The sequence below is a fragment of the Leptodactylus fuscus genome, chromosome 3, assembly GCF_031893055.1.
Source record: "Leptodactylus fuscus isolate aLepFus1 chromosome 3, aLepFus1.hap2, whole genome shotgun sequence".
Lineage (NCBI taxonomy): Eukaryota > Metazoa > Chordata > Amphibia > Anura > Leptodactylidae > Leptodactylus > Leptodactylus fuscus.
Window position 1 is genome coordinate 232,865,908 of NC_134267.1, and position 27,854 is coordinate 232,893,761.

General features: G+C 43.8%; 1 protein-coding gene across 1 annotated transcript; it reads left to right on the forward strand.

The window, feature by feature from the left end:
- LOC142198346 (uncharacterized) lies at window positions 1–27,805 on the forward strand. The gene is made up of 7 exons (XM_075269323.1): window positions 1–48; window positions 3,724–3,855; window positions 4,602–4,781; window positions 4,864–4,987; window positions 6,073–6,261; window positions 8,353–9,431; window positions 26,662–27,805. The coding sequence occupies exons 2-7, from the start codon at window positions 3,778–3,780 to the stop codon at window positions 27,712–27,714; spliced, it is 2,703 nt and encodes a 900-aa protein (XP_075125424.1). The 5' UTR covers window positions 1–48; window positions 3,724–3,777; the 3' UTR covers window positions 27,715–27,805.
- The last annotated feature ends 49 nt before the right edge of the window (window positions 27,806–27,854 follow it).

Here is a 27,854-nt window from a genome sequence, read left to right on the forward strand (position 1 = left end):
CTTTGTGGCATTATTGTGCTGTGGATTTATAATACACACAGACCTGAGGTAAGCTGGAGGGGGAGGGGGTTATTTCACTATTGGCAAAATATTCTAAATTGTTTTGTAAAATTTATAACAAAAAAAAACAACTTGTGTTACAAATAGACGAGTTACATGAACTAATTACCGGATATTATTCAGGTCATTGTAAGGAGGGAAGAAAGTCATAGAAATAATAGATGTAGTCAGCGCCGGCGTGTATACAGAAGATATAGTGATAGATATAGAGAGTGCACAGTACAACTTCTCTTATTCTGTGTATATAGACAGTGCACAGTACCACTTCTCTTATTCTGTATATATATATGGACAGTGCACAGTACCACTTCTCTTATTCTGTATATATAGACAGTGCACAGTACAACTTCTCTTATTCTGTATATAGACAGTGCACAGTACAACTTCTCTTATTCTGTACACTCACCGGCCACTTTATTAGGTACACCATGCTAGTAACGGGTTGGACCCCCTTTTGCCTTCAGAACTGCCTCAATTCTTCGTGGCATAGATACAACAAGGTGCTGGAAGCATTCCTCAGAGATTTTGGTCCATATTGACATGATGGCATCACACAGTTGCCGCAGATTTGTCGGCTGCACATCCATGATGCGAATCTCCCGTTCCACCACATCCCAAAGATGCTCCTCTATTGGATTGAGATCTGGTGACTGTGGAGGCCATTGGAGTACAGTGAACTCATTGTCATGTTCAAGAAACCAGTCTGAGATGATTCCAGCTTTATGACATGGCATTGCATTATCCTGCTGAAAGTAGCCATCAGATGTTGGGTACATTGTGGTCATAAAGGGATGGACATGGTCAGCAGCAATACTCAGGTAGGCTTTGGCATTGCAACGATGCTCAATTGGTACCAAGGGGCCCAAAGAGTGCCAAGAAAATATTCCCCACACCATGACACCACCACCACCAGCCTGAACCGTTACCGATACAAGGCAGGATGGATCCATGCTTTCATGTTGTTGACGCCAAATTCTGACCCTACCATCCGAATGTCGCAGCAGAAATCGAGACTCATCAGACCAGGCAACGTTTTTCCAATCTTCAATTGTCCAATTTCGATGAGCTTGTGCAAATTGTAGCCTCAGTTTCCTGTTCTTAGCTGAAAGGAGTGGCACCCGGTGTGGTCTTCTGCTGCTGTAGCCCATCTGTAGCCTCAAAGTTGGACGTACTGTGCGTTCAGAGATGCTCTTCTGGCTACCTTGGTTGTAACGGGTGGCTATTTGAGTCACTGTTGCCTTTCTATCAGCTCGAACCAGTCTGGCCATTCTCCTCTGACCTCTGGCATCAACAACGCATTTCCGCCCACAGAACTGCCGCTCACTGGATGTTTTTTCTTTTTCGGACCATTCTCTGTAAACCCTAGAGATGGTTGTGCGTGAAAATCCCAGTAGATCAGCAGTTTCTGAAATACTCAGACCAGCCCTTCTGGCACCAACAACCATGCCACGTTCAAAGGCACTCAAATCACCTTTCTTCCCCATACTGATGCTCGGTTTGAACTGCAAGAGATTGTCTTGACCATGTCTACATGCCTAAATGCACTGAGTTGCTGCCATGTGATTGGCTGATTAGAAATTAAGTGTTAACGAGCAGTTGGACAGGTGTACCTAATAAAGTGGCCGGTGAGTGTATATATGGACAGTGCACAGTACCATTTCTCTTATTCTGTATATATGGACAGTGCACAGTACAACTTCTCTTATTCTGCATATATGGACAGTGCACAGTACCACTTCTCTTATTCTGTATATATGGACAGTGCACAGTACAACTTCTTATTCTGTATATATGACACTGCACAGTACCACTTCTCTTATTCTGTATATATGGACAGTGCACAGTACAACTTCTCTTATTCTGTATATATAGAGACTGCACAGTACAACTTCTCTTATTCTGTATATATGGACAGTGCACAGTACAACTTCTCTTATTCTGTATATATGGACAGTGCACAGTACAACTTCTTATTCTGTATATATGACACTGCACAGTACCACTTCTCTTATTCTGTATATATGGACAGTGCACAGTACAACTTCTCTTATTCTGTATATATAGAGACTGCACAGTACAACTTCTCTTATTCTGTATATATGGACAGTGCACAGTACAACTTCTCTTATTCTGTATATATGGACAGTGCACAGTACAACTTCTCTTATTCTGTATATATAGACAGTGCACAGTACAACTTCTCTTATTCTGTATATATAGACAGTGCACAGTACAACTTCTCTTATTCTGTATATATGGACAGTGCACAGTACAACTTCTCTTATTCTGTATATATGGACAGTGCACAGTACAACTTCTCTTATTCTGTATATATGGACAGTGCACAGTACAACTTCTCTTATTCTGTATATATGGACAGTGTACAGTACCACTTCTCTTATTCTGTATATATGGACAGTGCACAGTACCACTTCTCTTATTCTGTATATATGGACAGTGCACAGTACCACTTCTCTTATTCTGTATATATAGACAGTGCACAGTACAACTTCTCTTATTCTGTATATATAGACAGTGCACAGTACAACTTATCTTATTCTGTGTATATATAGACAGTGCACAGTACCACTTCTCTTATTCTGTATATATATATATGGACAGTGCACAGTACAACTTCTCTTATTCTGTATATATATATGGACAGTGCACAGTACCACTTCTCTTATTCTGTATATATAGACAGTGCACAGTACCACTTCTCTTATTCTGTATATATAGACAGTGCACAGTACCACTTCTCTTATTCTGTATATATAGACAGTGCACAGTACCACTTCTCTTATTCTGTATATATAGACAGTGCACAGTACCACTTCTCTTATTCTGTATATATAGACAGTGCACAGTACCACTTCTCTTATTCTGTATATATAGACAGTGCACAGTACCACTTCTCTTATTCTGTATATATATATGGACAGTGCACAGTACAACTTCTCTTATTCTGTATATATATGGACAGTGCACAGTACAACTTCTCTTATTCTGTATATATATGGACAGTGCACAGTACAACTTCTCTTATTCTGTATATATATATGGACAGTGCACAGTACAACTTCTCTTATTCTGTATATATATATGGACAGTGCACAGTACAACTTCTCTTATTCTGTATATATAGACAGTGCACAGTACCACTTCTCTTATTCTGTATATATAGACAGTGCACAGTACCACTTCTCTTATTCTGTATATATGGACAGTGCACAGTACAACTTCTCTTCTATGGATTGTCTTCAGGTTTCATTCACATCTGTCCGCTAGTCTTACTGCTATTTTAGTGGTCAGCCTGTCCATTGTTCTGCTTCTCCAAAGGACCAGTACAACGTCAGTGCGTTCTTGGCATAAGAGTGTGTGTTTCTGCCTATATATTGTATATCCGGAGATCTTGTAGACCTTTATCTGATTGGAAAATGATCAGACGTGTGGCCACTGCTCTGTGGGATTAAGGGAGACGGCTGAGCAGCCAAACAGAGGTGGGACCGGGATCTATTAGACCATTGTCCTGTGGACACGCCACCATGGCTGCACCAGATTAATTCATGTGGTGTAGACTCTAAGGACCTGGTGCTCTAAATGCTCAGTAATTCTGTATTTCACACATGACGTTGTCCTCCTTTGTCCCTCTTTTTCTCATAGAGGTACCTGCGGTTCTAGAACTTTCTAGGTGAGCTCCGGCATTACCCAACAAGGATGGAGAAGGACAGGAATGAGATTGCCAGAAGAATATTAAACTTCACCTTGGAGATCATCTACCTGCTGACCGGAGAGGTAAACCAGGTCTAATATAACAAAGGAAAATCCATAATAAAGGCTCATTCACACAGGGAAAGAGGGGGCGGAGTCTGATGCCGAATCCACCTAAGAATCCGCCCCCTCCCAATGGAGGTCTATGTAGGCCGTTAGCTTCCTTTTTTCCGTGAGCGGTTTGTTCCCGGTCACGATAAAAAGAAGCGAGCTGCCCTTTCTTCAGGCGGATTCCCCGGCTGATTTAGGCCCAGCGTTTGCCACGCGGCAGCACCCTCCGGACTACGCCCATTCATTTGGGCCTACTCCGGAGCGGGAAGCCGCGACAGTCGCATTTTGGTCCTATTCTGATGCAGCATCCCGCGTCAAAATCAGGACCAAAATGTGCGGAGCCTATTCCCGTGTGAACTAGCCCTAAGAAGTCATAGGAATAATCCAGAATTCTGCGTAACATCTTTCAGACCTTCCAAGTAAAGGAATAGAACTGAACAACAACTTGGTAAATTCACCCCATTCTTTAACCCTTTCTCAACATCTGGTGTAATAGTATTGCAGATGTTGGGCATCTAATTATTATGCTTCCCCGTATACAGAGATATAAAAAATCTACGGGTGTCAGAATAGGGCGACTCCAGGAAAGATTGGTATTCTGGGAATGGTATCAACCCATAGAGTATATAGAGTACATATGTATTCCGAATGTGATCTCACTAGAGCTGATACAACCTAGGTCACAATATTCAATTCTCTGTGTCTTGCTCCGTCCATAGGGTTACACCGTAGTGAAGAAGGCATCGGGCATCGGTGTGACTCCCAGCAGCCATGTCCATGAGTCAGGAGGATGGAGCAGGAGCCACAGCCCCATCACAGACCCTCCCCCGCACTCACTGATACAGGAGCAGAAGATCCTAGAACTGACCAACAAGATCACTGAGCTGCTGACTGGAGAGGTGAGCGCTGCCGGGAATGCTGGGACGTTATACAGTAACACCGTGGAGGGGTCGGGGGATGACCGTATCATTGTGTTGTCAGGTTCCTATAAGGTGTCAGGATGTCACTGTCTATTTCTCCATGGAGGAGTGGGAGTATTTGGAAGAACACAAGGATCTGTACAAGGAGGTCATGATGGAAAACTACCAGCCGATTATATCACAAGGTAAGAAGATATATAACTTGTTGTACATTATAATGGGTACAGGCCGGCACTGGTGGTCATGGTTAAGCACTTATCACATCATGTGCACTGCATACCCATGACATGTAATGTAGGAGGTCCCCAATTTAGGTTCCTTTCACTTTTCTTTAGAACCCTACATTTGCTCTATACATTAAACACATCCATAGGACTCCAATGAATATACATAGATCCGAAGGCGAGTAGAGAAGTTTATGATATACAGTATATGCAAGGGTTAATAATACAGTATCACTGCTATATTATACAGCAGAGACCCGGCAGCTTTGACGGCTGCTCAACCCCTGAGCAGCCATTTCATTTAGATACCTGACTTCTGCCATAATAGAATGGTGATGCAAAGGGTTAAAAATAATAATAATAATTTTTTTTTAGAAAAAGCTAAGCCACTTATTCTTCCTTTTGTCAGAGCTGTGCGAGGGTTTGTTATTTCATGGGATGAGTTGATATTTTCATTGGTATTACTTTGGTGTACATACAGGATCTCACAAAAATCAGTACACCCCTCACATTTTTGTAATTATTTCATGATCTATTTTCATGGGACAACACTGAAGATCTGACACTTTCATACAACGTACAGCAGTCCGTGTACGGCTTGTATAACAGGGTAAATGTGCCGTGTCCTGGAAATCACTCAGCACACAGCCATTAATGTCTAAACCCCTGGCAACTAAAGTGAGTGCACCAGAAGTCAGAATTTTTTTAAAAAAAAGTTGTAATTTTTCTTTTGTGTGTTTGGAACCTTGCATGGCAATTTCACTAAATGGAGTGGGGGTAGGGCCATTGGTCTTATCCGATTTATTACCATTTACAAGGGTTTTTAGGAATCAGTTTACAATGCATGGAGACCCACCGCAGTTCAAAATGACAAACCGATGTATTATTTCTGTGTGAATATAACTTGATACTTTCTGCTGCATCTAATTCTTGATTTGGCTAAGAATTTTTTTTTTTTAAATGTGTGTTTGCAATAGAATTTTTTAAATTTGTCGACTTTGTAATTCGAACCAAAATCATGAAATCAATTTTTTTAATCCTAACAGAAAAACCTATTAAAAAATCTGAAGAAAATTTCATAGCACCACTATACTGTAAAATAGAAGATGAAGACATCCCAGAGCAATATCCAGAAGAAAAACTCAGGACCTTTAATTTTACTCCAGAATCAAGTGATGCCGTGAAGCATGAAGAACCTTCTCCTGACCAATCTCAGATTGTTACCACAAATACAGGTGATAATGGGGATAAAGTCATGCAAAAAAAATTTGGCAGAATTTGGCAGAATTTTTGTAGAAAAATTGCAACTTTTTAACGAAGTTTTACCACCAAAAGTAGCCTCTAGCCATAGGATAGAGCATAAATGGGATTGGTAGGTGTCTCCGCTTTCAGACCCTACTGATCTAAGAACAGGGGGTATAAAGTCTCCCCCACGCATTCAACCTGTTGCTTTAATGGGAGCATTGGAGATAGCTGAGGTAACGCTGGTGAATGGCAGTGCAGGTTGAGGGTAAGTTCACACATATGGTCAGGATTTTGAGGCCGTATTCGCCTCAAAATCCTGACCAAAAAGATGGCGCCCATTGAAATGGGAGCCGCTCATGAGTTTTTTCCGGAAGGAGGTGCTCATTCTTCAGGCCAAGTCTCCTCGCGATTCGGACTGAAGACACTCCCTCCTACGGAATAGGCCCATTCACTGAGCCTAATCCGGAGCGGAGTGCGCGGCTGGATGCCGGTGCAGTGCACCAGCTTTCAGTCGCGGGTACCTGGTTTTTGGACCGGAACCTGAGGCGGCCTCCGCCTCCGGTTCCGGTCCAAAAAACCCCGTCTGAACTTACCCTAAGTGATTGGAAGTGCGGGTTTGCTTTACCAACGACTCGTTAAACCTACATTCATTCTGATCTCAGGGGGAATCGGAGGGGCCATTGGCGCCATCAGATTTATTATCCAAGTGTTTTGTATAGATTTCTGTTTAGGCGCATAGACTCCAGATAAGAACCGCACCTTGTCATAAACTAGCTACAAACTCTGGTAAATGAGCCCTGATGTTACTGTCACTTTATCGGAGCCCAATCCTATTGTTCTCCAATCGAGATCCTAAAGCTTAAGGCCATTAGTGTCCTGGTCTACACACAGTGAAGCAATCTAACTTTTGACGCTTTGTAGTAAAAAAAAGAATAGAGGGCACATCCCTTATGGGTCCTATTACTGTTTTTTTTCCTGGGTAATCCAGTCTTCAAGATCTATGATTATTAGGAAGCCCCTATACACATTTAGTTATTATACATGTTACAGAGAGTCTGTCTCCAGTCCCTATCAAACTATAAGCATAGCCCAGGGGTGAACCTGCCCCTTTCGGCGCCCGAGGTGAACTACAGAAAGCCGCCCCCCCCTCCCGCCGGGAGGAGGGGGCGGAGCGGAGGGGGCGTGGCGAAGTGAAGGGGCGGGGCTTAGCACCGTTCACGGCAGAGAGCAGGCACGGAGATGACCTGCTCTCTGCCTGAGTGTGAGAGGAGGCTGCTGGAGCAGCGCTGCTCGAGTGGCCTCCCCAAACCACCGCTCGGTGCTAAGCAAGTCCAGGACAGTTTGTCCTGGACTGGCTTAGGTAACCAAAAATGCTGCCCTCCCTGAGTCCCTGGCATAGCGCCGCCTGAAGCGGTCGCTTCAGGTCGCCTCATGGGAGGTGCGGCACTGGCATAGCCAGGCTTCCGTTAAATAAAACATGTTTTTCTGCTTTCCGGTCAGTGCCTCCGTTGCTGAAATATTATTAGCTTTTGACGCTTTGTAGTAAAAAAAAGAATAGAGGGCACATCCCTTATGGGTCCTATTACTGTTTTTTTTCCTGGGTAATCCAGTCTTCAAGATCTATGATTATTAGGAAGCCCCTATACACATTTATTTATTATACATGTTACAGGGAGTGTGTCACCAGTCCCTTCGAACTATAAGGCTAGCCAGGCTTCCATTAAATAAAACATGTTTTTCTGCTTTCCGGTCAGTGCCTCCGTTGCTGAAATATTATTAGCTTTTGACCTGTTTGGTGCGAAGAGGATGTCTCCAAAGAGTTTTGTACCCGTTCCCTCCAACCCTCCTTTCTATGCTAACCGTGGTGATGTCCTTGTAGGAACAAAAAAGCTGATTAACATATTAGGAGCAAAGTTAATATGTCAGCAATGGCGGCACCGATCGGGAAACGTTTCATTCTAAACTGCATGCAAAATTCCATCTTATACCTTTTGGCTCAATTAAAAGTGCATGTGTGTTTCTAAATTTTTCTACTTTGTAATCTGAAATAAAATCTTGAAACCCATTTTTAATCTTAACAGAATATCCCATTAAGAAGGAGAACTTCATACCATCACTAAGATGTAAAGTAGAAGACGTCAAGCAGAACTCTTCAGATGAAAACCTCATGACCCATAATTTTCCTCCAGAATCATGTAATCCCCCGAATCACAAGGAACCTTCTTCTGACCAATCTCAGATTACCACAAATACAAGTCCCAAAGAGGTTAATTGGTATCAATCAGAATGTGGGAGATTTTTCATGACTGAACCCAAACTCGAAAATCATAAAAAAATTCACACAGGGGAAAATCCAATTACATGTTCGGAATGTGGGAAAAGTTTTACAAAGAGATCGAGTCTTGTTAGACATGAGAGAATACACACAGGAGTGACGCCATATTCGTGCCAGTTATGTGGGAAATGTTTCGCAGATAAATCACACCTTGTTGTACATGAGAGGACTCACACGGGAGAGAAGCCGTTTTCTTGTGCAGAGTGTGGAAAGCGCTTTGTAAGTAATTCAATTCTTGTTAAACATCGGCTCATTCACACAGGAGAGAAGTTGCATTCCTGTTCCGAATGTGGGAAATATTTTAGAGAGAAATCACAGCTTGTTTCACATCAGAGATATCACACGGGAGAGAAGCCATATTCATGTTCATATTGTGGGAAACGTTTTACGGAAAATTCCCATCTTGTTAGACATCGGAGAATTCACACGGGAGAGAAGCCATATTCATGTACAGAATGTGGGAAATGTTTTATAGATAAACGAAGCCTTGCTACACATGAGAGGAGTCACAAAAAAGAGCTTCCGTTTTCCTGTTCAGAATGTGGAAAGTGTTTTAAAAGTAATCAAAGTCTTATTAAACATGTGAGAACTCACACAGGAGAGAAGCCATACTCATGCTCGGTGTGTGGCATATTTTTTACAGATAAAACATTTCTGGTTTTACATAAGAGAATCCACAAAGGAGAGAAACTATTTTCATGTTCCGTATGTGGGAAATGTTTTACAAAAAAATCCATTCTCGTCATGCACGGGAGAACTCACACAGGAGAGAAACCATACTCCTGTTCAGAATGTGGGACTCGTTTTACAATAAAATCAAGTCTTGTTAGACATGAGAGAATTCACGCAAGAGGGAGGCAATACTCCTGTTCAGAATGTGGGAAGTGTTTCATCACCAAAGACAAGCTTGGAGATCATCAGAAAAGTCATAAACGAGAGAAACCATTTTGATTTTCTATACTTGGAAGGAAATCAAATTTTTGAAACTCATCCTGTCCTTGTTTCGAATGTGGGAATTAATAGTAATATTTTTATATATATGGTGGCCATAAAATAACCTTAGGTGTTTGGAGTCGTGTGCAGGCTGACCCAATGGACGGAATTGCCTGAAAATTTGTGTGTGCTAATCAAGGCATGGGGAAACGGACGGCATGAAAAAAAAATTTAATACCAAAACTCCCCACCAGGGGATAATGTGGCGCTGTACAGTGAGCGCGCGGCGCAAAACCCGTCTGTCGATACTTGGGGATGTCCTATTTAGACCACCGCCTAGCATGACTGTTCAATTTGGCCGCCATCATGCATGGTGACCATGGTCATCCTATGCAGAACGTGCTTGACGCTTGCATGTAACATCTCTGGTGAGATGCTGCGCACTTCCAACGTGATGCGGTCTGTGAGGTCAGGCAGGGTTTCGACATTCCCCCGATAAACACGCTCCGTCAAGTGTCCCCACAACCAGAAGTCACAAGGCGTGAGATCCGGAGAGCACGGTGGCCACGCTGTAGGGAATGAGCGGCTCAAAATCCTGTCATTTGGAAAATGTGCACGAAGAGCGTTCTTCACAGGATTTGCGATGTGAGGAGGGGCTCCATCCTGCAGGAAGGTGATCGTCTGCAGACACTGCCGCTGTTGGAGTTGGGGAACGACCACTGTTTCCAGCATTGTCCGGTACCTCGCTGCTGTGACGAAACAGGTGGCAACCCTAGTTGGGCCCAAATCTTAGAAAAAGAAGAATTTTTTTTTTTCATGCCGTCCATTTCCCCATGCCTTGATTAGCACATATACAAATTTTCAGGCAATTTCATCCATTGGGTCAGCCTGCACACGACTCTAAACACCTGAGGTTATTTTATGGCCACCCTGTACTTCAGACAATAAGAGTGCTTTATAGGTGGAATTAGCCTGGGAAGTATTAAGGACATAACGTCTCTTAATAACCCAAATTATTGGGTTCATAGTGATGTAGTAACTAAAAAGTAAGGACGCTTAAAATGTTTTACATTTTGTAAAAAACATATAGTCATTTACTTAAGAATTATAGAAAGACAAGGCTAGCTGACAGCCCAACAATGGATTGTAAAATTGGCAGCAGTTCTAGGAATCATGTAGAACTGTGATTCTGGTGTCATATAAAAGATAGGATTCCCTCTCTCTTCATGTGACACCAATTCTATATTGATTATTTTTGGGAATATCTGTAATTGCAGATATATGTAAATATATTAATCTGATGTGAACCCCCGTGGTCTTAAATAAAAGTGCGTCAGTACACATTCATTAGCTGAGAGAGGAACGAATATCAACATATAGAGTGGTGTGACTTCTTTACCGCCTGGCACTCAGCCTAATTATTTAGGGCGACGCCAGTTACCCGGGATTATTGGTCAATTAGTCATAAACAGATCTCATGCAACTCATTACCTCGGAGAGACACAGGCGGAGCTGACACTCTCCTTATCTACACAACCCCGAGGCTTAAGTCTGTCTTTCTGACCATCTGTGGTAGCTGCATGCTTGATCTTGCCACTGCCTCCACCGCTCTGTACTACCTGCCTGCACTTCTATCTGGCAAAAAAGGACACATCATCGAGCCCATCTATTGTCACAGGCCATGGTTAAGATCGGGCGTGACAGAGCTAGTGAACCCCCAGATTCAAAGGATCGACAGACCCAGTCAGCGGGGATGCAGAAGTTCCTCAAGAAACAGCTTTCGGGCTCTCCTGCCCTCCCGAAGAAGATGGCCCCTGAGGATGCTGCTCACTTGAAGGATGCGACAACTGACTCTGATGGGGATAGCTCCCTAAAGGACAACTCTCCGGCGCCCATCTCTAAAGGGTATTTAAAGAAAACCCTGTTCTCAGGCTATCTACCAAGCCCTTGTTCCTGTCCTGAGCGAGCTATCTGCACTACGCGCTGATTTCAATACTGTCACCGGCCGTGTGGACCTACTAGAGTTTCGCCAGGGAGAGGTCCTGCAAACAGTCTAATCTGTCTCGGAGCGTCTGGACACTCATGCTGCACATTTAAATTATACGTATCTGGCGATGGAGGATTTAGATAATCAGTCCCGTCGCCTATCGGAGACCTACTTGCCGGACCAGCTCCCCCTCATAGCTGCTGAAGTCTTCACTTCGCTGGTGGGCGAGGATGCAGCCTCTGTGATGTCCCTCGAGAGGATCCATAGGTCAGTTCGCCCTAAACCTAGCCCCGGGGACCCACCGCGGGATGTGGTGTGTGCCCTCTTTTCTTCTGCACATACTATGGACCTCCTTAGAGCTGCCAGAGATAAGGCAGCCTTGGCATACGAGGGACACGCGCTGAAGCTCTACCAAGACCTTGCGCCCTCTACTCTTCAAAAACGCTGATTACTTAAGCCCTTCTTGGGCTTCACTCACCCCAAGACCTAGATCACTTATGGGGGGTACTGGACATTCCTCCTATCTCTATTGCCTCTTGGATGCCGGTCCAGGAGGACTCCATACGGGTCCCCACACTACCAGCCACCTCCCTGGATCCCTCTCGTTTTTCGGGAAGAAACATTGCCAAAGGCTCGAAAGAGCTTGCTGGCTCAATCGGAGCTTGCGAATGATGCGTCTGCCGTCATGGGGGATTGATGGGACTTCCTGGCTCGATTTCTTTGATGGAGACTTTGACTACTCCTATCTTTCATATGTTTTCTTCCCTTGATGATCGAATTCCTACCTACCTACCTTCTTTCACCTTCTTCCCTGCCTATGTTTTTCCTTCTTCTTTGGTTATCTGTTGTTAGCATGTCAGGTGCTGTTTGCTGTTATGTACATTTTGTACGTTTTGATGTGGCATTTCGCCTGAGCGGACTTCTGGCACTGATATTATCTCTTCTCATCCTTGACAGCTTGTCATATTTTATTTTATTTTGTGCTCATGATGATAATACACAAGATTTTGTGATCCTCGCTTTATCTCTTTTTGGCGTTGTTTGCCTGGTAATGCTCCGTATAGGATCTGATGTTCAGTTGTGGTATTATTTTACCTTTTGTACTGTTCTTTTAAAAATTCTGGAAAACCAAATAAAACTTTTGAATTAAAAAAAAAAATTAGTCATAAACACAGCTTTGACCTTATCATTGACTGAGATGATAAAGGTAGAACTGTCATCAGAAACTCCTCTTTTATATGACACCAGAACATGGTTCTATGTTTGATTTATTTATTTAGCTTCCTTATATAGCGCCATCATATTCCGCAGTGCTTTACAGATATTGTCAAGCACTGTCCCATACATGGCTCACAATCTACATTCCCTATTAGTATGTGTTTGGAGTGTGGAAGAAAACCGGAGTACCCGGAGGAAAGCCACCAAACACATTTTATATTGCCTCAGGTATAAGAGTACATGCACACTGTGCAGGTCGAGGGGTGCGGATTATTTTTCTAGCGGAATGCACATCCAAGTGCCGTCCGCCACTCATTGACCTCAGTTGGGGGTTCAGTTTTGATGCCACAGAACAGGATAGGACCTGTTCTATAATATCGGAAAGGAAAGGAGCATTGGACCATGCATTGGGACAGCCTTTGCTTACACGTTCAGTTCAGAGACTGTCCCTCTTGCAGACGACCGTGGCTGAGATCAGTGTGCTATCCGTGTTTTTCCTGGATAGCACACTGACATTTCTATGGGTCCGTACACATAATCATGAATTACACGGTCACGTGCTTGGATCGACAGTCCGGGGCCATTAAATGTAGAACGGGTCCTGTCCTATTTTGCTTTGTTTCTTCCATGGCTCCTATTCATTTAATGAAAGGGGCCGCTCAAGCATGGGCCGCACATGGGTGACATGCACGTGTCCTCCGTGCTCCGCCCGTGGCTTTATTTCACAGCAGGCCGGAAGCACCCTAAGTGTTTGAAGAGCCTCCTCCGAGCCTCGGCTTCTCCATATTACACCCATATTCACAGCCAAGAAACAGCAAGCAAGGAACAGCTCTTAATACAGAAACAAGGGTAAGGCTGAAGCCCCATGTTGCGAAAACGCAGCGTTCTTGGAAACGGAAATGCCGCAGCAAAAAACATGTTTTACAGTACCTGCAAAGTGAATAAAATTCTGGCTAATCTGCCGCGGAATATCTGCGTTTTCAAACACGTCCGTGTTTTTGAAAATCACAGCATGGCGATTATACCTGCAGAAATGTTGGCGTTTTCCTTATAGGTATAATAGGGGCAGAAAGTCCGCATAGGAAACCTCAGCAACAACGCAATGAAAAATGCTGTGGAAAAAAACCACCATGCGTTTCTTTTTTTTTTTTGTTGCGTTTCGCTACATGGGGCCTTAGATGAAGAGTGAAAAATTGCAGGACTTCACAGAAAGGAGGCAAAATTTGTTAAGAAAATTTGTTCTCTTGTGTATCGGCATCTTTACCGTCTACTTGCTGTACATCAGAAAAGTCTCCTAGGAAGAAGAAAGCAGTCTACCTAGTGCCATGTATTGGAGGTAGCTACCCTGTAAATTATCGGGCTGGTTCTGAGCCTGTATCATATGATTCAAACCGGCAGCTAACCCTCGGGTCACTCTGACTCCTCTCCCCTCCAGGTGTTACCTGTGATACAAGGGCTGGCAGCTAGCCAGTCAGCTCCGATAGCATAGGTAACCTGCGAAAACGGAAGAGGAGGGAGGATTCAGAGAGACCCCAGGGCTCGGATCGGAACCCGTCTGGAACCCCCAGACCCAGCTTCAAAAAAATCCAGGAGGAAGTATGTTTAAATTAAATTAAACTCCCCAGACAACTCCTTTAATGTCTGACCCTTTATTAGGATTTGCAGACTGAAAGAAAAAGCAAACACTAACATAGTCAATTGTTGAACACATGCTACCTCCAGTAGGTGGCAGGAGAGCTATGTAGCATGCTTAACCTTTTTTCCAGGGTTCTCTGCTTGACCGATGCGAATCCCTATCAGCTGGCGGTCTCCACAAGGAGACATAGGAGCACTCAAGACAATCATTCGGACCATTAGCACTAAATCTGGGGCTCGTGATTTTAATTGAGGACCTTTAAAACAGTAAAACAAAAATATTCTGACCCCGAGAACTTGCCCATGGACTATACAACACCAGGTTCCGGTCAAGGAACCCATTTGCTGAGAAAACACTTTTGCGTCCATTCTGGGAATCCCTGTTGGGCACCCCGAACCTATATACTGTGCACCGTGGAGTAGCCTGGAATACCCTTTCTATGGACCTTGAATGGACTGGGGCTATCCAGGTATCCTGGTGCTATGTAAACGGTTTTATGGACACTTTGTGGCCTGTATGGAAATGCTTATGTCCGTCCCGGACTGCTCAGAGACTATTCTATCTGGATGTCCAAGAAGAAGAGGATTGGTACCTCTCTTTAGCCCTCCTTTTAGTGTATCTGTCTTTTCAACAAAGCCTTGGGCCTGTGACTCCCCTCCCTCTCCCCTAGCCCCCCATCCCTTATCATTTCCCTGTTACTTATAGATAGATATGTGCAGCTATAGTAGAATGTTGACCTGGTGCAGGGTGTAATGTATAGGGTAGGATCTGGACCTATACTGTATATTGTGCTTGTATACTGCTTAGTATACATGGAACATTTATTATTCCAGCCTTTGCTATGTCACATTACACCATATGTGCGCCAATTGACAACTCATTGTAAATAAAGCTATTCCGTCAACCTAAAAAATTGTAACCCCCAGTAAGGGGAACATTGTGTACAGTGGATGCCGCAGTTCATGCCATGCAAAGATTTGCAACAGCAGGCAATAGCACTTCTCCTCCTATGTCTTTGCAACCAAGAGGAGTTGCAGAGGGGAGGATGGAGTGGCTGAGCAAGGGATTGTGGGAGAAGAGGTATCAGGAAGGAGACATGGTAAGGGGGAATTCACACGTAGTAAAGTAGAGCGCAATCTGGCATGTATACGCGTGTCAGCAGTTTGCGCGCTCAAAAAGATCCCATTGATTTCAATGATTTGATGAGCGTATACGCCGCGTAATTTTGCGCCCGTAATTTTGCTATTCTGTATGTGTGAGCTCGTGTGACACAAGTAAGAGTCTGGCCTTCAAGCAGGAGTGAAATGTTGCATCTGTAACTCCAAGAGCAAAATTACCTAAGATGTGGAAGAGATTTGTGGGTTGACAGGAACGGCCTGACTATGGACTGAAGAGAGTAGACCTTTAACGTAAGGCCAAGTGTCGGATGAGTTTTCTCTATACAGGAAGCCACTTGGAGAGAAATGAGGTAAAACTGTTGTGATCTGAGGATCTCTGACCAGGAACTGCCCCTGACCGATACTTCTCAGTCAAGTATATATCAAAAAGAACAAAAATGACTAAACACTTATAGTATCGGGATTCACATTTTGGAAGGAGAGGTCAGATACAGAGAAAGCCCCACCCAGGTGTCCGACTGGACTAACGGTGAATATGAGGACAGGCAAAGTATACAGTAGAGAATAAATGTGAAACACATTGATACTGACAGTTTACAAAGGATAGAATAAGCAGAACTTAGCACCACACAAAAATCCAAACTTCCAAGCAGTAAAAGTCTAGGGCTCACTACGCTCGGAACAACTATACTTGGGACAAAAGTGCTCAGATACTTAGCAAATTTCCACTTAGGCGTCTTGGAGGTGGAGAAGATTTATAGGCAGCGAGGGATAAGTGAACGGCCAGTAGCTCAGACTCAGAAGATAGCAAAAAATTCAGGCAGACAGATCACTTCTAGAAATCACTGGCAACTGAAGTTTAAGGGCTCGTTCACATCTGCGCCCGGTCTCCGTTCTGCAGGTTTCCGTTTCCTGCAAAAAAACAGAGGCAGGAGATGGAAACCTGCCGGACTCTTTCATACCCATTCATTTTAAACCGGACACAGAGTCGTACATGCAGTACTCTGTGTTCGATTAAAAAAAAAACGGTTTCGCGGCGGAGAGCATAAAACGCTCACCGCCGCTCACGGCCGGACCCGGTCTGTGGTTTCCGTCTTCTTGCATGCAGAAGAAGGAAACCACAGAACGGAGTGCCGAATGCAGGTGTGAACCTAGCGTAAGACCGGCAACTGACAACATGCAAAGTGGAGTTCTATAGCCAGGAGCAGGAACAAACAGAAAGTAATAGGACGGAAACGCTCTGCACCGCTCCGAGCCTGGAATGAGTCCTCAGCACTGCAGAAAGACTTAACTCCCTTCAGATGCAAAGACATACATGCGCAGTGACCAGTGACGCAACTCATCACGGGAACAACGTGTGAGTGCTACCTCAGAGATTGCATGCCCAATGTGAACATTCTCTGGCCGTGTGTCAGACAATTGTCCATCCACCCCGTGCCTGAACCTAACAGGCTGAGACTGTAAAGACCGGCTCATAACAAAAACTGTGTTCAGTTTGGACCCAGGGCTTCTCTTCTGTGTGACACTAGTCTATTATAGGTGACAAATGAGAAGGTAATAGGATCTCTCGGAGTGCCAAGTGTGGTTGGTCACTGAACAAAACACCTTTCCTTCGGTCCAGAGTCCAGTGGCAGCATTGTGCTTTACATCTCTTCATCCGTCCACTTGACATTGGTCAATGACATAAGGCCACATGCAGCTTCTCTTCCAGGTGGGACACAGTGTTTGTTCTTATGTGAATGCCAGAGGAGTTATTAAGTCACCACAGTATTGATGGATTATCTGCACTATGCTTCTTAGCACTTGGCACCCCACTCTGTAACTTTTCATGGTCTGCCTTCACTCCGTGGCTGACTTGCTACGGTTACTTCCTAAATACTTAGACTGAGTTTACACAGAGTTTTTTTGGACCAGATTTTGAGGCGGTACAAAAATGAATTGCTGCCTTCATACTAGGCCCAGCGCCGCACCTCCCATGAGGCGACCTGAAGCGAGCGCTTCAGGTGGCGCTATGTCAGGACCCCAGGGAGGGCGGCATTTTTGATTACCCAAGCCAGTCGTGGACAAGCTGTCCTGAACTGGCTTAGCACCGAGCGGTGGTTTGAGGAGGCCCTGTGGACGCAGCGCTGCTCCAGCAGCCTCCCCTCACGCTCAGGCAGAGAGCAGGTCTTCTCCGTGCCTGCTCTCTGCCTGCGAATGGCGCTAAGCCCTGCCCCTTTGCCACGCCCCCTTTGCTCGGCCACACCCCTTCGCTCCGCCCCCTCCTCCGGGGGGGGCGGCTTTCTGTAGTTCACCTCGGGCGGCAAAAGGGGTAGGTTCACCCCTGACTAGGCCAAAACACAGTCCGGACATTAGGACACCATGACTCATGCTTTCCCCCGTAGTGTCTCCTCCCCTCCATCTTGCGTCTACATGGGAGTGATGGGCTACATGGAGCAGCTTTAAACATCAGAGAGAGCCCTGTGCCGAAAAAAATATGGCTGAAGTGTCGGGTATTAGTGTAGCATGTCTCCACATCGCGAAAGCGCACAAAAATGATTAGACGTGTCTCCACATAATGTGTACCGTAGTGCAGTATGTCTCCACATCTTCCAGAAGAACCAGTGAAATCTGCCTAGTGATGACCTTTGACCCTGAACTACACATCAGCTGAGGTAAGTAAAAAAAAGGCGGGAAATTTGAATTACAGCGCACAGCTTACACTATCTTTACTTCCCTGAGTGAACCTGAGGAGAAAAAGTATATTTTATTAAATTACCACACATTTTGGGGTACGATGCCGCCATGTGTCCCCCAAGCAAGCCTTGTCATTCTCCACATCGCGAAAGTGCAGAGTAGGTATAAATATCAGGCTTAGTCACAACGCGATACATGGCTTTGGATCCAAATATTTGCGAATTCTGTGAGCTAACGTCGACTGAATATCTGGCTATTGAATTTGCCACACAAAATCGATGACTTCTGTTGGATCAACAGCTTAATCGGCAACGTCGTCTGCTGGGAACCCAAGGCTGCACTGGTGTGGTCTCGGCATGCAAAAAAGGCCTATGGAAATCGAGGAAAAGAATAGGATGGTTTTCGGTGCTCCAAGTGTCGGAAATTTCGAGCAGCAAAAAATGCGATCTTTTTTAAGTAAAACGCGTTTTTCGAATGTGGAGACATGCTACACTAGAGCAAAAACGTGTGGAGACATGCTACACTAATACCGAAGTGTCAACCCCAGACAGGTGCTGGAGATTGCTGACCCTTGTTCTAGAACAGGGATAGGGAACCTTCGGCTCTCCAGCTGTTGCAAAACTACAACTCCCAGCATGCATACTGGCTCTGCTGTTCTGGGAACTCCCATGGAAGTGAATGGAGCATGATGGGAGTTGTAGTTTCACAGCAGCTGGAGAGCCAAAGGTTCCCTAGCCCTGTTCTAGAAGTTCTGTGGCTTGTAATACTATAAGAAAAGAATTTAGAGGAGTCTCCTAAGACAAAAGGAACGTCCTTATATTGATATCCGCCCGCCATCCCATTATAAGGTAATAGTATGGTATGGAGTGGGTGCAGTTTGCCATGGGGTACATTGAGGTATAGTACAAGATGTCTAAACTTCAGTGGGCCCTAATCGGTGACTTTTCAATAGCCACATGATCTATAAAAGGCCCCAAACCTCAGCTTTGGGGAGGAGGGTAAAGTCAGGCGGAAACTTTAGCTCAAGGACAAAAAAAGGGTTGCAAATAAATGTGAACAGTGCCGAAAATAACCTACTCCGGGATGGCATCAATGGTGATTTGCATGTATTCCTTTTTTTTTTTTTTAACTTTATATAAGTTGTGAACCCCATATAGGTCTCACAATGTACATTTTTCCCTATCAGTATGTCTTTGGAGTATGGGAGGAAATCCACGCAAACACGGGGAGAACATACAAACTCCTTGCAGATGTTTTGTCCTTGGCAGGATTTGAACCCGGGACTCCAGTGCCTGCCATTAAGCCACCATGTTGCCCCTATGTGTGACTTTCTGTAGCCCCTATTATCGATTTTAACTATTGAGCGACAGCTGCGGCCCACGACACGTCACACAAGGCAATGCGTTCCTCTAACCCGCAGCTGTCGCTTCATCAATCAGACACGCCACTAGAAAAATCACAGTGTGACCTCGCTCTTATACTCACACTGAGCTCCGCCCCCTCACTTATGATCACATGACGGTGACATCATCACAGGTCCTTCAGCTATGGCAGTGCAGTAGATACAGAGCAGGTCCTGGTCAGGTGGTCACTGATGTTCTCTGTGTTATTACTGAAGCAGCAGAATACAGAGGAGATATCTGTATATACAGCGCTGCTCACTGGCTGCCATAAGGCTGTATTCACACAGGAACTTTGTGGCATTATTGTGCTGTGGATTTATAATACACACAGACCTGAGGTAAGCTGGAGGGGGGGGAGGGGGTTATTTCACTATTGGCAAAATATTCTAAATTGTTTTGTAAAATTTAAAAACAACAACTTGTGTTACAAATAGACGAGTTACATGAAATAATTACCGGATATTATTCAGGTCATTGTAAGGAGGGAAGAAAGTCATAGAAATAATAGATGTAGTCAGCGCCGGCGTGTATACAGAAGATATAGTGATAGATATAGAGAGTGCACAGTACAACTTCTATTATACTGTATATATAGACAGTGCACAGTACCACTTCTCTTATTCTGTATATATATATATATAGACAGTGCACAGTACTACTTCTCTTATTCTGTATATATATATATAGACAGTGCACAGTACAACTTCTCTTATTCTGTATATAGACAGTGCACAGTACAACTTCTCTTATTCTGTATATATAGACAGTGCACAGTACAACTTCTCTTATTCTGTATATAGACAGCGCACAGTACAACTTCTCTTATTCTGTATATATAGACAGTGCACAGTACAACTTCTCTTATTCTGTATATATAGACAGCGCACAGTACCACTTCTCTTATTCTGTATATATAGACACTGCACAGTACCACTTCTCTTATTCTGTATATATAGACAGCGCACAGTACCACTTCTCTTATTCTGTATATATAGACAGCGCACAGTACAACTTCTCTTATTCTGTATATATAGACAGCGCACAGTACAACTTCTCTTATTCTGTATATATAGACAGCGCACAGTACCACTTCTCTTATTCTGTATATATAGACAGTGCACAGTACAACGTCTCTTATTCTGTATATAGACAGTGCACAGTACAACTTCTCTTATTCTGTATATATAGACAGTGCACAGTACCACTTCTCTTATTCTGTATATATAGACACTGCACAGTACAACTTCTCTTATTCTGTATATATGGACAGTGCACAGTACCACTTCTCTTATTCTGTGTATATATGGACAGTGCACAGTACAACTTCTCTTATTCTGTATATATAGACACTGCACAGTACAACTTCTCTTATTCTGTATATATAGACACTGCACAGTACAACTTCTCTTATTCTGTATATATAGACACTGCACAGTACAACTTCTCTTATTCTGTATATATAGACAGTGCACAGTACCACTTCTCTTATTCTGTATATATAGACACTGCACAGTACCACTTCTCTTATTCTGTATATATAGACAGTGCACAGTACCACTTCTCTTATTCTGTATACTCTATGTTGGCTGTAATCTCAGTATTTGCTCTTAAACTGGATTGTCAGGGCTGATAGTTATTCCTGTAATATTTAGAAGATTCATCGGGTCTTTCACTCCTGTTCATTGGAGATCCTGGGGTCGGCGAGAAGAAATAGCGTAACAGTCCATGCGTCTCATCTTCCTCTTAGTTGGTGGCTGCTATAATGGGGTGTGGTTTTGGGTATAACAGTCCGTGGAGTCTCATCTTCCTCTTGTTTGGTGACAGCTGGACACGTATTGGGCAGCGATCTCCACAGTGGCCTCTTCTTCTCCCAGTAGGATGTAGAGTTTCCTCTTCTCGTCTGCAGATATGAAGTCTGGAATGTGGGCAGAGAGTCTTTGGTAGTAGACGGCCCTCACAGCTGAGTATTTGGTGCAGTGTAGCAGGAAGTGGGTCTCGTCTTCCAGGGCCCCCTGGTCACAGTGCTGGCACAGTCTCTTCTCCCGTGGCTTGTACGTCTGCCTGTATCGCCTCGTCTCTATCTCTAGGTTGTGGGCGCTCAGTCTGTACCGGTTCAGGGTCTGTCTGTGCTTGGGGTGGCGTATTCTCTCCAGGTAGGTGGCCATGGTGTAGTCCCTTTGTAGGGATTGGTACACGGTGAGTTTCTTGGAGTTATTTATTTCGTTTCTCCATTCTTCAATGTACCGCTCTCTGTTTGCCTCTGTGGTCGCCTTTATTTCGGCCTTGGTTATCATCTGTTGGTGTTTTTGGTTTGCTGTTTGGCTGCTGTTTGGTTGGTGAGTGTCTGGTTTGCTCAGGTGGCTTAGCCATGCTTGGTGGTGGTAGGAGTCGGGCTTGCTCCCCTGGATGTGTGCCTGGAAAGCTAGCGCCCTCTTCTGTATAGTGAGCCATAGGGGGAGTCTGCCTAGCTCTGCCCTGCAGGCCATGTTGGTGGTGTTGTGATGGACATGGAGCAGGTATTTGCAGAACTCCAGGTGGAAATTCTCTGTTGGGCTGGAATCCCACTTTGTCTGGTATGGGTAGGTGGCTGGGCCCCAAACCTCGCTGCCATAGAGAAGGATCGGGGAGATGACAGCGTCAAATATCTTCAGCCAGACCCTCACCGGTGGTTTGAGGTGGTACAGTTGTCTTCTGATGGCATAGAAGGTTCTGCAGGATCTCATCTCATGTTTCGTTTCCAGGTAGTCTTGTGCAGGACGGTGCCTAATCAGGCGTGCAATGTCTAGTAATGGCTTAAAGGGATTCTCCAGAACGTGTTTACATTCAGACTTCTCCTGGGTTTCCACATATGGTTATTCCATTTATAATGTGTATAACAAAGACTACAACTGACCTGCAAAAAACAAGTCCCTCGCACAACATGGTGAAAAGGAAAATAAGGTTATGTTTTTTCAAAACGCAGTATAAACATTAATAAATACATAAGAAGAAATGCAAATAAAATAATAAAAGACTCGTCACTTACCTCAAGGTTACCTATAATGCAAACATATCAAACAATGAGTGTACCATGCGTGCACAGCACCTCCTGAGATAACGGCAATCGCAAGGGCGTGCTTTGGTTAACCCATACATCGCTGTACACACCACGGCCAGCTCTGTTATTTGGCTTTCAGCTCTATATAGTCTGTATAACAGCCAAACAACCAAAAGGAAGATGACTGGAGCACCAGAATCTAGTCAAAATACAAAAAGCTTTATTGAGCAACAATGTTAAAAAATACACAAGGGAGGAACAAAGTGCTATTTTAGTGGTCAGCCTCTCCATTGTTCTGGTCCTCCAAAGGACCAGCACAACGTTAGTGTGTTCTTAGCATAAGAGTGTGAGTTTCTGCTTATATTTTGTACTAGCCTCTGCGCGTGACTTTGTCTGCGGGTTGTGGGCGTCGATGGTTTGCCTGCTCCGGCATTTCGGCAACTCTAAAGCTAGCCTGCCGCTGAACTCGTTCCTCACGCCGTGCCCGTCATTGTTCCAGCAGCTCGCTGTGACGCCATATAATGAGCGTGTTGTTGGTGTCGATGTTCCCCCTCAGCTGCGCTTGAGGAGAACTCTGTGACTTCTGGCTTCCTTCATAGCGCTCCTTGTTTGCGACAAATTATATTTTCTTTTTCCTGGCATGTTTAAAATTGGCAAGCTGCCAATTTGGATTAAAGGTTTTTGCCCATGTCAGTTTGTCTGCAATACCTGGAGCAGATCAGATAATATGCAAATGCAGGTACACAGTAGACTGAGGGTTAGCTGAGTGTCTACACAGAGAGATAACAGACCTGGCTTTATCAGAAGCTGAGATAAGAGCAGTGTATTATAGTATGTGAACATAAATTCATAACAGTTGTGAAACCATGTCATTTACGATAAAAAGTAGCCGATGTGGATACGCCACCATGGGTGGACCAGTTTAATCCATGTGGTGTAGACTCTAAGGACATGGTGCTGTAAAGGCTCAGTAATTCTGTATTTCACATATGACGTTGTCCTCCTTTGTCCCTCTTTTTCTCATACAGGTACCTGCGGTTCTAGAACTTTCTAAGTGTTCCAGTTTTCTCTTCTACTTCATATGCTCCGGCATAACCCAACAAGGATGGAGAAGGACAGGAAAGAGATTACCAGAAGAATATTAAACTTCACCTTGGAGATCATCTACCTGCTGACCGGAGAGGTAAACCAGGTCTAATATAAGAAAAGAAATCCTAGGAATAATCCAGAATTCTGCGTAACATCTTCCAGACCTTCCAAGTAATGGAATAGAACTGAACAACAACTTGATAAATTTACCCCATTCTTTAACCCTTTCTCAACATCTGGCATAATAGTATTGCGGATGTCGAGCATTTAATTATTATGCACATGAAATATACAAAAAGCTACGGGTGTCATAACCCAGGAAAGTTTGGTATCCCTGGAATGGTATCGCCCCATAGAGTACATGTGACTTGTCATTTTGTTTTGTCAGTGAACACCATAAAAACAAAGACCATCAGAAAGTTTCACAAACACAATTTTTCTCTAGTTCCACCCCAATGTGAATTTTTTCCAGCTTCCAAGTACATCGTACGGAATACTAAATGGTACCAATATAATTTGTCCCACAAAAAGTAAGCCCTGATATATCTCTGTGAAGGGGAAAAATAAAAAAGTTATGATGCTTGGAAGTCAGGGAGTCAAAAACTTAAATTGAAAATTTTACAATGGCTTTGGCTGGAAGAGGTTGAGTTGTGTGCTTGAAACATTCCACCATTTTGGTATTCCATTTTTGGACCTTTTCTATATGATTACTGTCTTTTCTTCGGTGAGGTCTCCAGGACTGACCCCAGTAATCCAAATGTGATCTGTATACAGCCTAGGCCACAATATACAATTCTCTATGTCTTGCTCCATCCATAGGGTTACACCGTAGTGAAGAAGACATCGGGTGACTGTGTGACTCCCAGCCGCCATGTCCATGAGTCAGGAGGATGGAGCAGGAGCCACAGCCCCATCACAGACCCTCCCCCGCACTCACTGATACAGGAGCAGAAGATCCTAGAACTGACCAACAAGATCACTGAGCTGCTGACTGGAGAGGTGAGCGCTGCTGGGAATGCTGGGACGTTATACAGTAACACCATGGAGGGGTCGGGGGATGACCGTATCATTGTGTTGTCAGGTTCCTATAAGGTGTCAGGATGTCACTGTCTATTTCTCCATGGAGGAGTGGGAGTATTTAGAAGGACACAAGGATCTGTACAAGGACGCCATGATGGAAAACTACCAGCCGCTTACATCACAAGGTAAGAAGAGATATAACTTGTACATTACTATGGGCACAGGCCGGCACTGGTGGTCCTGGTTAAGCACTTATCACATCATGTGCACTGCATACCCATGAGGTGTAATGTAGGAGGTCCCCAATTTAGGCTCCTTTCACTTTCCTTTAGTGCCCTACATTTGCCCTATACATTAAACACATCCATAGGACTCCAATGAATATACATAGATCTGAAGGCGAGTAGAGAAGTTTATGATATACAATATAGATTTACCTACCATAGGTCATGTATCCCATCACTTTGTGTTTGTGTCTCCCCCAGATGGATCCAGTAGGAAAAATTCACCAGAGAGATGCCCCAGTCCTCTCTATCACCAAGACTGCCCCGAGGAAAATCACCGTGTCCCAGAGAGTTATCAGGTACAGAGAGCTGAGCCCTGTATCTAATCTATAGAAGAGTGTTTTTGGGCCTTTGTAGCCCCGCAGTCGTAGATGTGCTCATTGATTTTTGGGGCTTTCTTATGTTGATCTGTTGGATTGAAGCAGGGTGAAGATCTGACTTACATTAAAGTGGAGGTTGAAGCGGAGGAGATCATGATCGGGGATCACCCGTGTAAGATTGAAGTGGTGGACGACTTTCCGATATATACTCCTACAGGTACGTAATAATGGAGGTCTCCGAAAGGGTTTTCTGGGGATTGATGGCTTATTTTAATTATAGGCCCACATCATAAGAGAAGGCCAAGGTTCTCGGACAACTCTTCCACCATGTTTGTTGTCACGACAGGAGTGTAAGTAAATTATAGGAGCCATAAAAAGTGCCACAGAGGAGGCTTGCTGGAGTGTCAGGAATTGGAAAGAAATAAAGTGGTCGTGCAGGTAAGACATGCGTTCATTAATGGTCCGGGACAGGGACTCGAAAAGCTGAGGCCAGGCAAATGTGTTTATGATTCAAAGGGAGTCTATGTCAGTAGTTCGGAGCGGTACTGCGCATGTCCGAGCGCCATTTTGTTGCAGCCAACTACACGAACGCACGGGATTGGTAGGCGGGAAGTCAAAAACAAAAATAAAAAATTGCCTATTGAAGGACATTCACAGGGATGTCCCAAAGCCACTCCTGTGTTGTCATGGCTGTAAACTTAGGCTCATTGTCTTCTTGGAAGGCGATCCTTTGGACCAGTCTGAGGTCCAAAGCACTAAAAAAAATGTCTTTTTTCACTTTTCTCATGAAGGGGTATTGAGTGCAGATTGGTGGAGGAGGCGTGAATTTTTATTTTAGTACAAGGCCACAAAAAAAAAAAAAATAGGAAAAAAATGAATGGGTCCGAGACTTTCCGAAAACTTTCCGAGTCTTCCCGACTTTACTGGATAAAGTTAAGCAACATTCTGGGAAAAATTTAAAAGCAAACCTACATTTTACGATTTACTTTATACTCTATTTGGTTCGACTATTTTTCACACTTTGATATCAAGGAGCAAATCATGAAATCCATTTTCCTTTTTCAGAAAACCAAAGTAAAAACTTTGAAGAAAACTTCATATCATCGTTGAATTATAAAGTAGAAGACGAAGACGTCATACAGCACTTTTCCGAAGAAAACCTCATGGCCCTTAATTTTCATCAAGAATCCTATAATGCTCCCGATCACGAGGGATCTTCTCCTGACCAATCTTGGACAAGAAGCCCACATCCTTTTTCACACAGAAGAATACACGCAAGGAACTCACCAAATTCCTGTTCTGAATGTGGGAAAAGTTTTATCTCGAGGTCAAAGCTTATTACCCATGAGAGAATTCACACGGGGGAGAAGCCGTTTCACTGTACAGAATGTGGGAAATCTTTCATTACCAAAAACAAACTGAAGCATCATCTGAGAATCCACACAGGAGAGAAACCATTTACGTGTTCGGAATGTGGCAAATGTTTTATTACCAAAACGAAACTCAAAGATCATCAAAAAATTCACACAGGCGATAAACCGTTTACGTGTTTAGAATGTGGGAAATGTTTTTTTACTAAAACCAAACTTAAAGATCATCATAAGATCCACACAGGAGAGAAGCCATACTCATGTTCAGAATGTGGCAGATGTTTTTCCGAAAAATCTAATCTTGTTAGACATAAGAGAATTCACACAGGAGAGAAGCCATATTCATGTCCCGAATGTGGGAGATGTTTTACGGATAAATCAAGTCTTGTTAGGCATGAGAAAAGTCACACGGGAGAGAAGGCTTTTTTATGTTCACTATGTGGGAAATGTTTCACAGACAAAGCGAGTCTTGTTACACATGAAATAAGTCACCAAGGAGAGACTCCATTTTGTTGTTCGGTATGTGGGAAGTGTCTTATCAATAAATCTAGTCTTGTTAAACACGAGAAAATCCACACAGGGGAGAAGTTGTATTCATGTTCAGAATGTGGGAAAGGTTTTCGAGAGAAATCAAAGCTTGTTTTACATGAGAGACTCCATACAGGGGAGAAGCCATATTCATGTTCAGAATGCGGGAAATGTTTTGCAGATAAATCAGGTCTTGCTAGACATGGGAGAATTCACACAGGAGAGAAGCCCTTCTCATGTTCAGAATGCGGGAAATGTTTTACAGATAAATCATGCCTTGTTAGACACGAGAGAATTCACACCGGAGAGAAGTTAAATTCATGTTCAGAATGTGGAAAATGTTTTAGAGACAAAACAAAGCTTGTTGTACACGAGAGAAGTCACACAGGAGAGAAGCCATATTCATGTTCGGAATGTGGGGAATTTTTTAAACATCAATCAAATCTTGTGATACACGAACAATGTCATTTCCATGTTCAGAATGTGTGAAATGTTTTAGAAATAAATCAATCCTTTTTCGACATGAAAGAAGCCGTCGGTATGTTCAGAATTTGGGATCCATATGGAAGAGTATGGTGGATGGATGGAGGAAAAAAAGCAGTGAAACTGAGTTATCACCATTAAGTTTG

Bases quoted from the DNA above. Each gene is read 5' to 3' on its own strand.
- LOC142198346 (XM_075269323.1), top strand. From the start codon at position 3,778: ATGGAGAAGGACAGGAATGAGATTGCCAGAAGAATATTAAACTTCACC. The intron at 3,856-4,601 runs GTAAACCAGGTC...CTCCGTCCATAG, and splicing joins TCTACCTGCTGACCGGAGAG to GGTTACACCGTAGTGAAGAA. The intron at 6,262-8,352 runs GTGATAATGGGG...TAATCTTAACAG, and splicing joins GATTGTTACCACAAATACAG to AATATCCCATTAAGAAGGAG.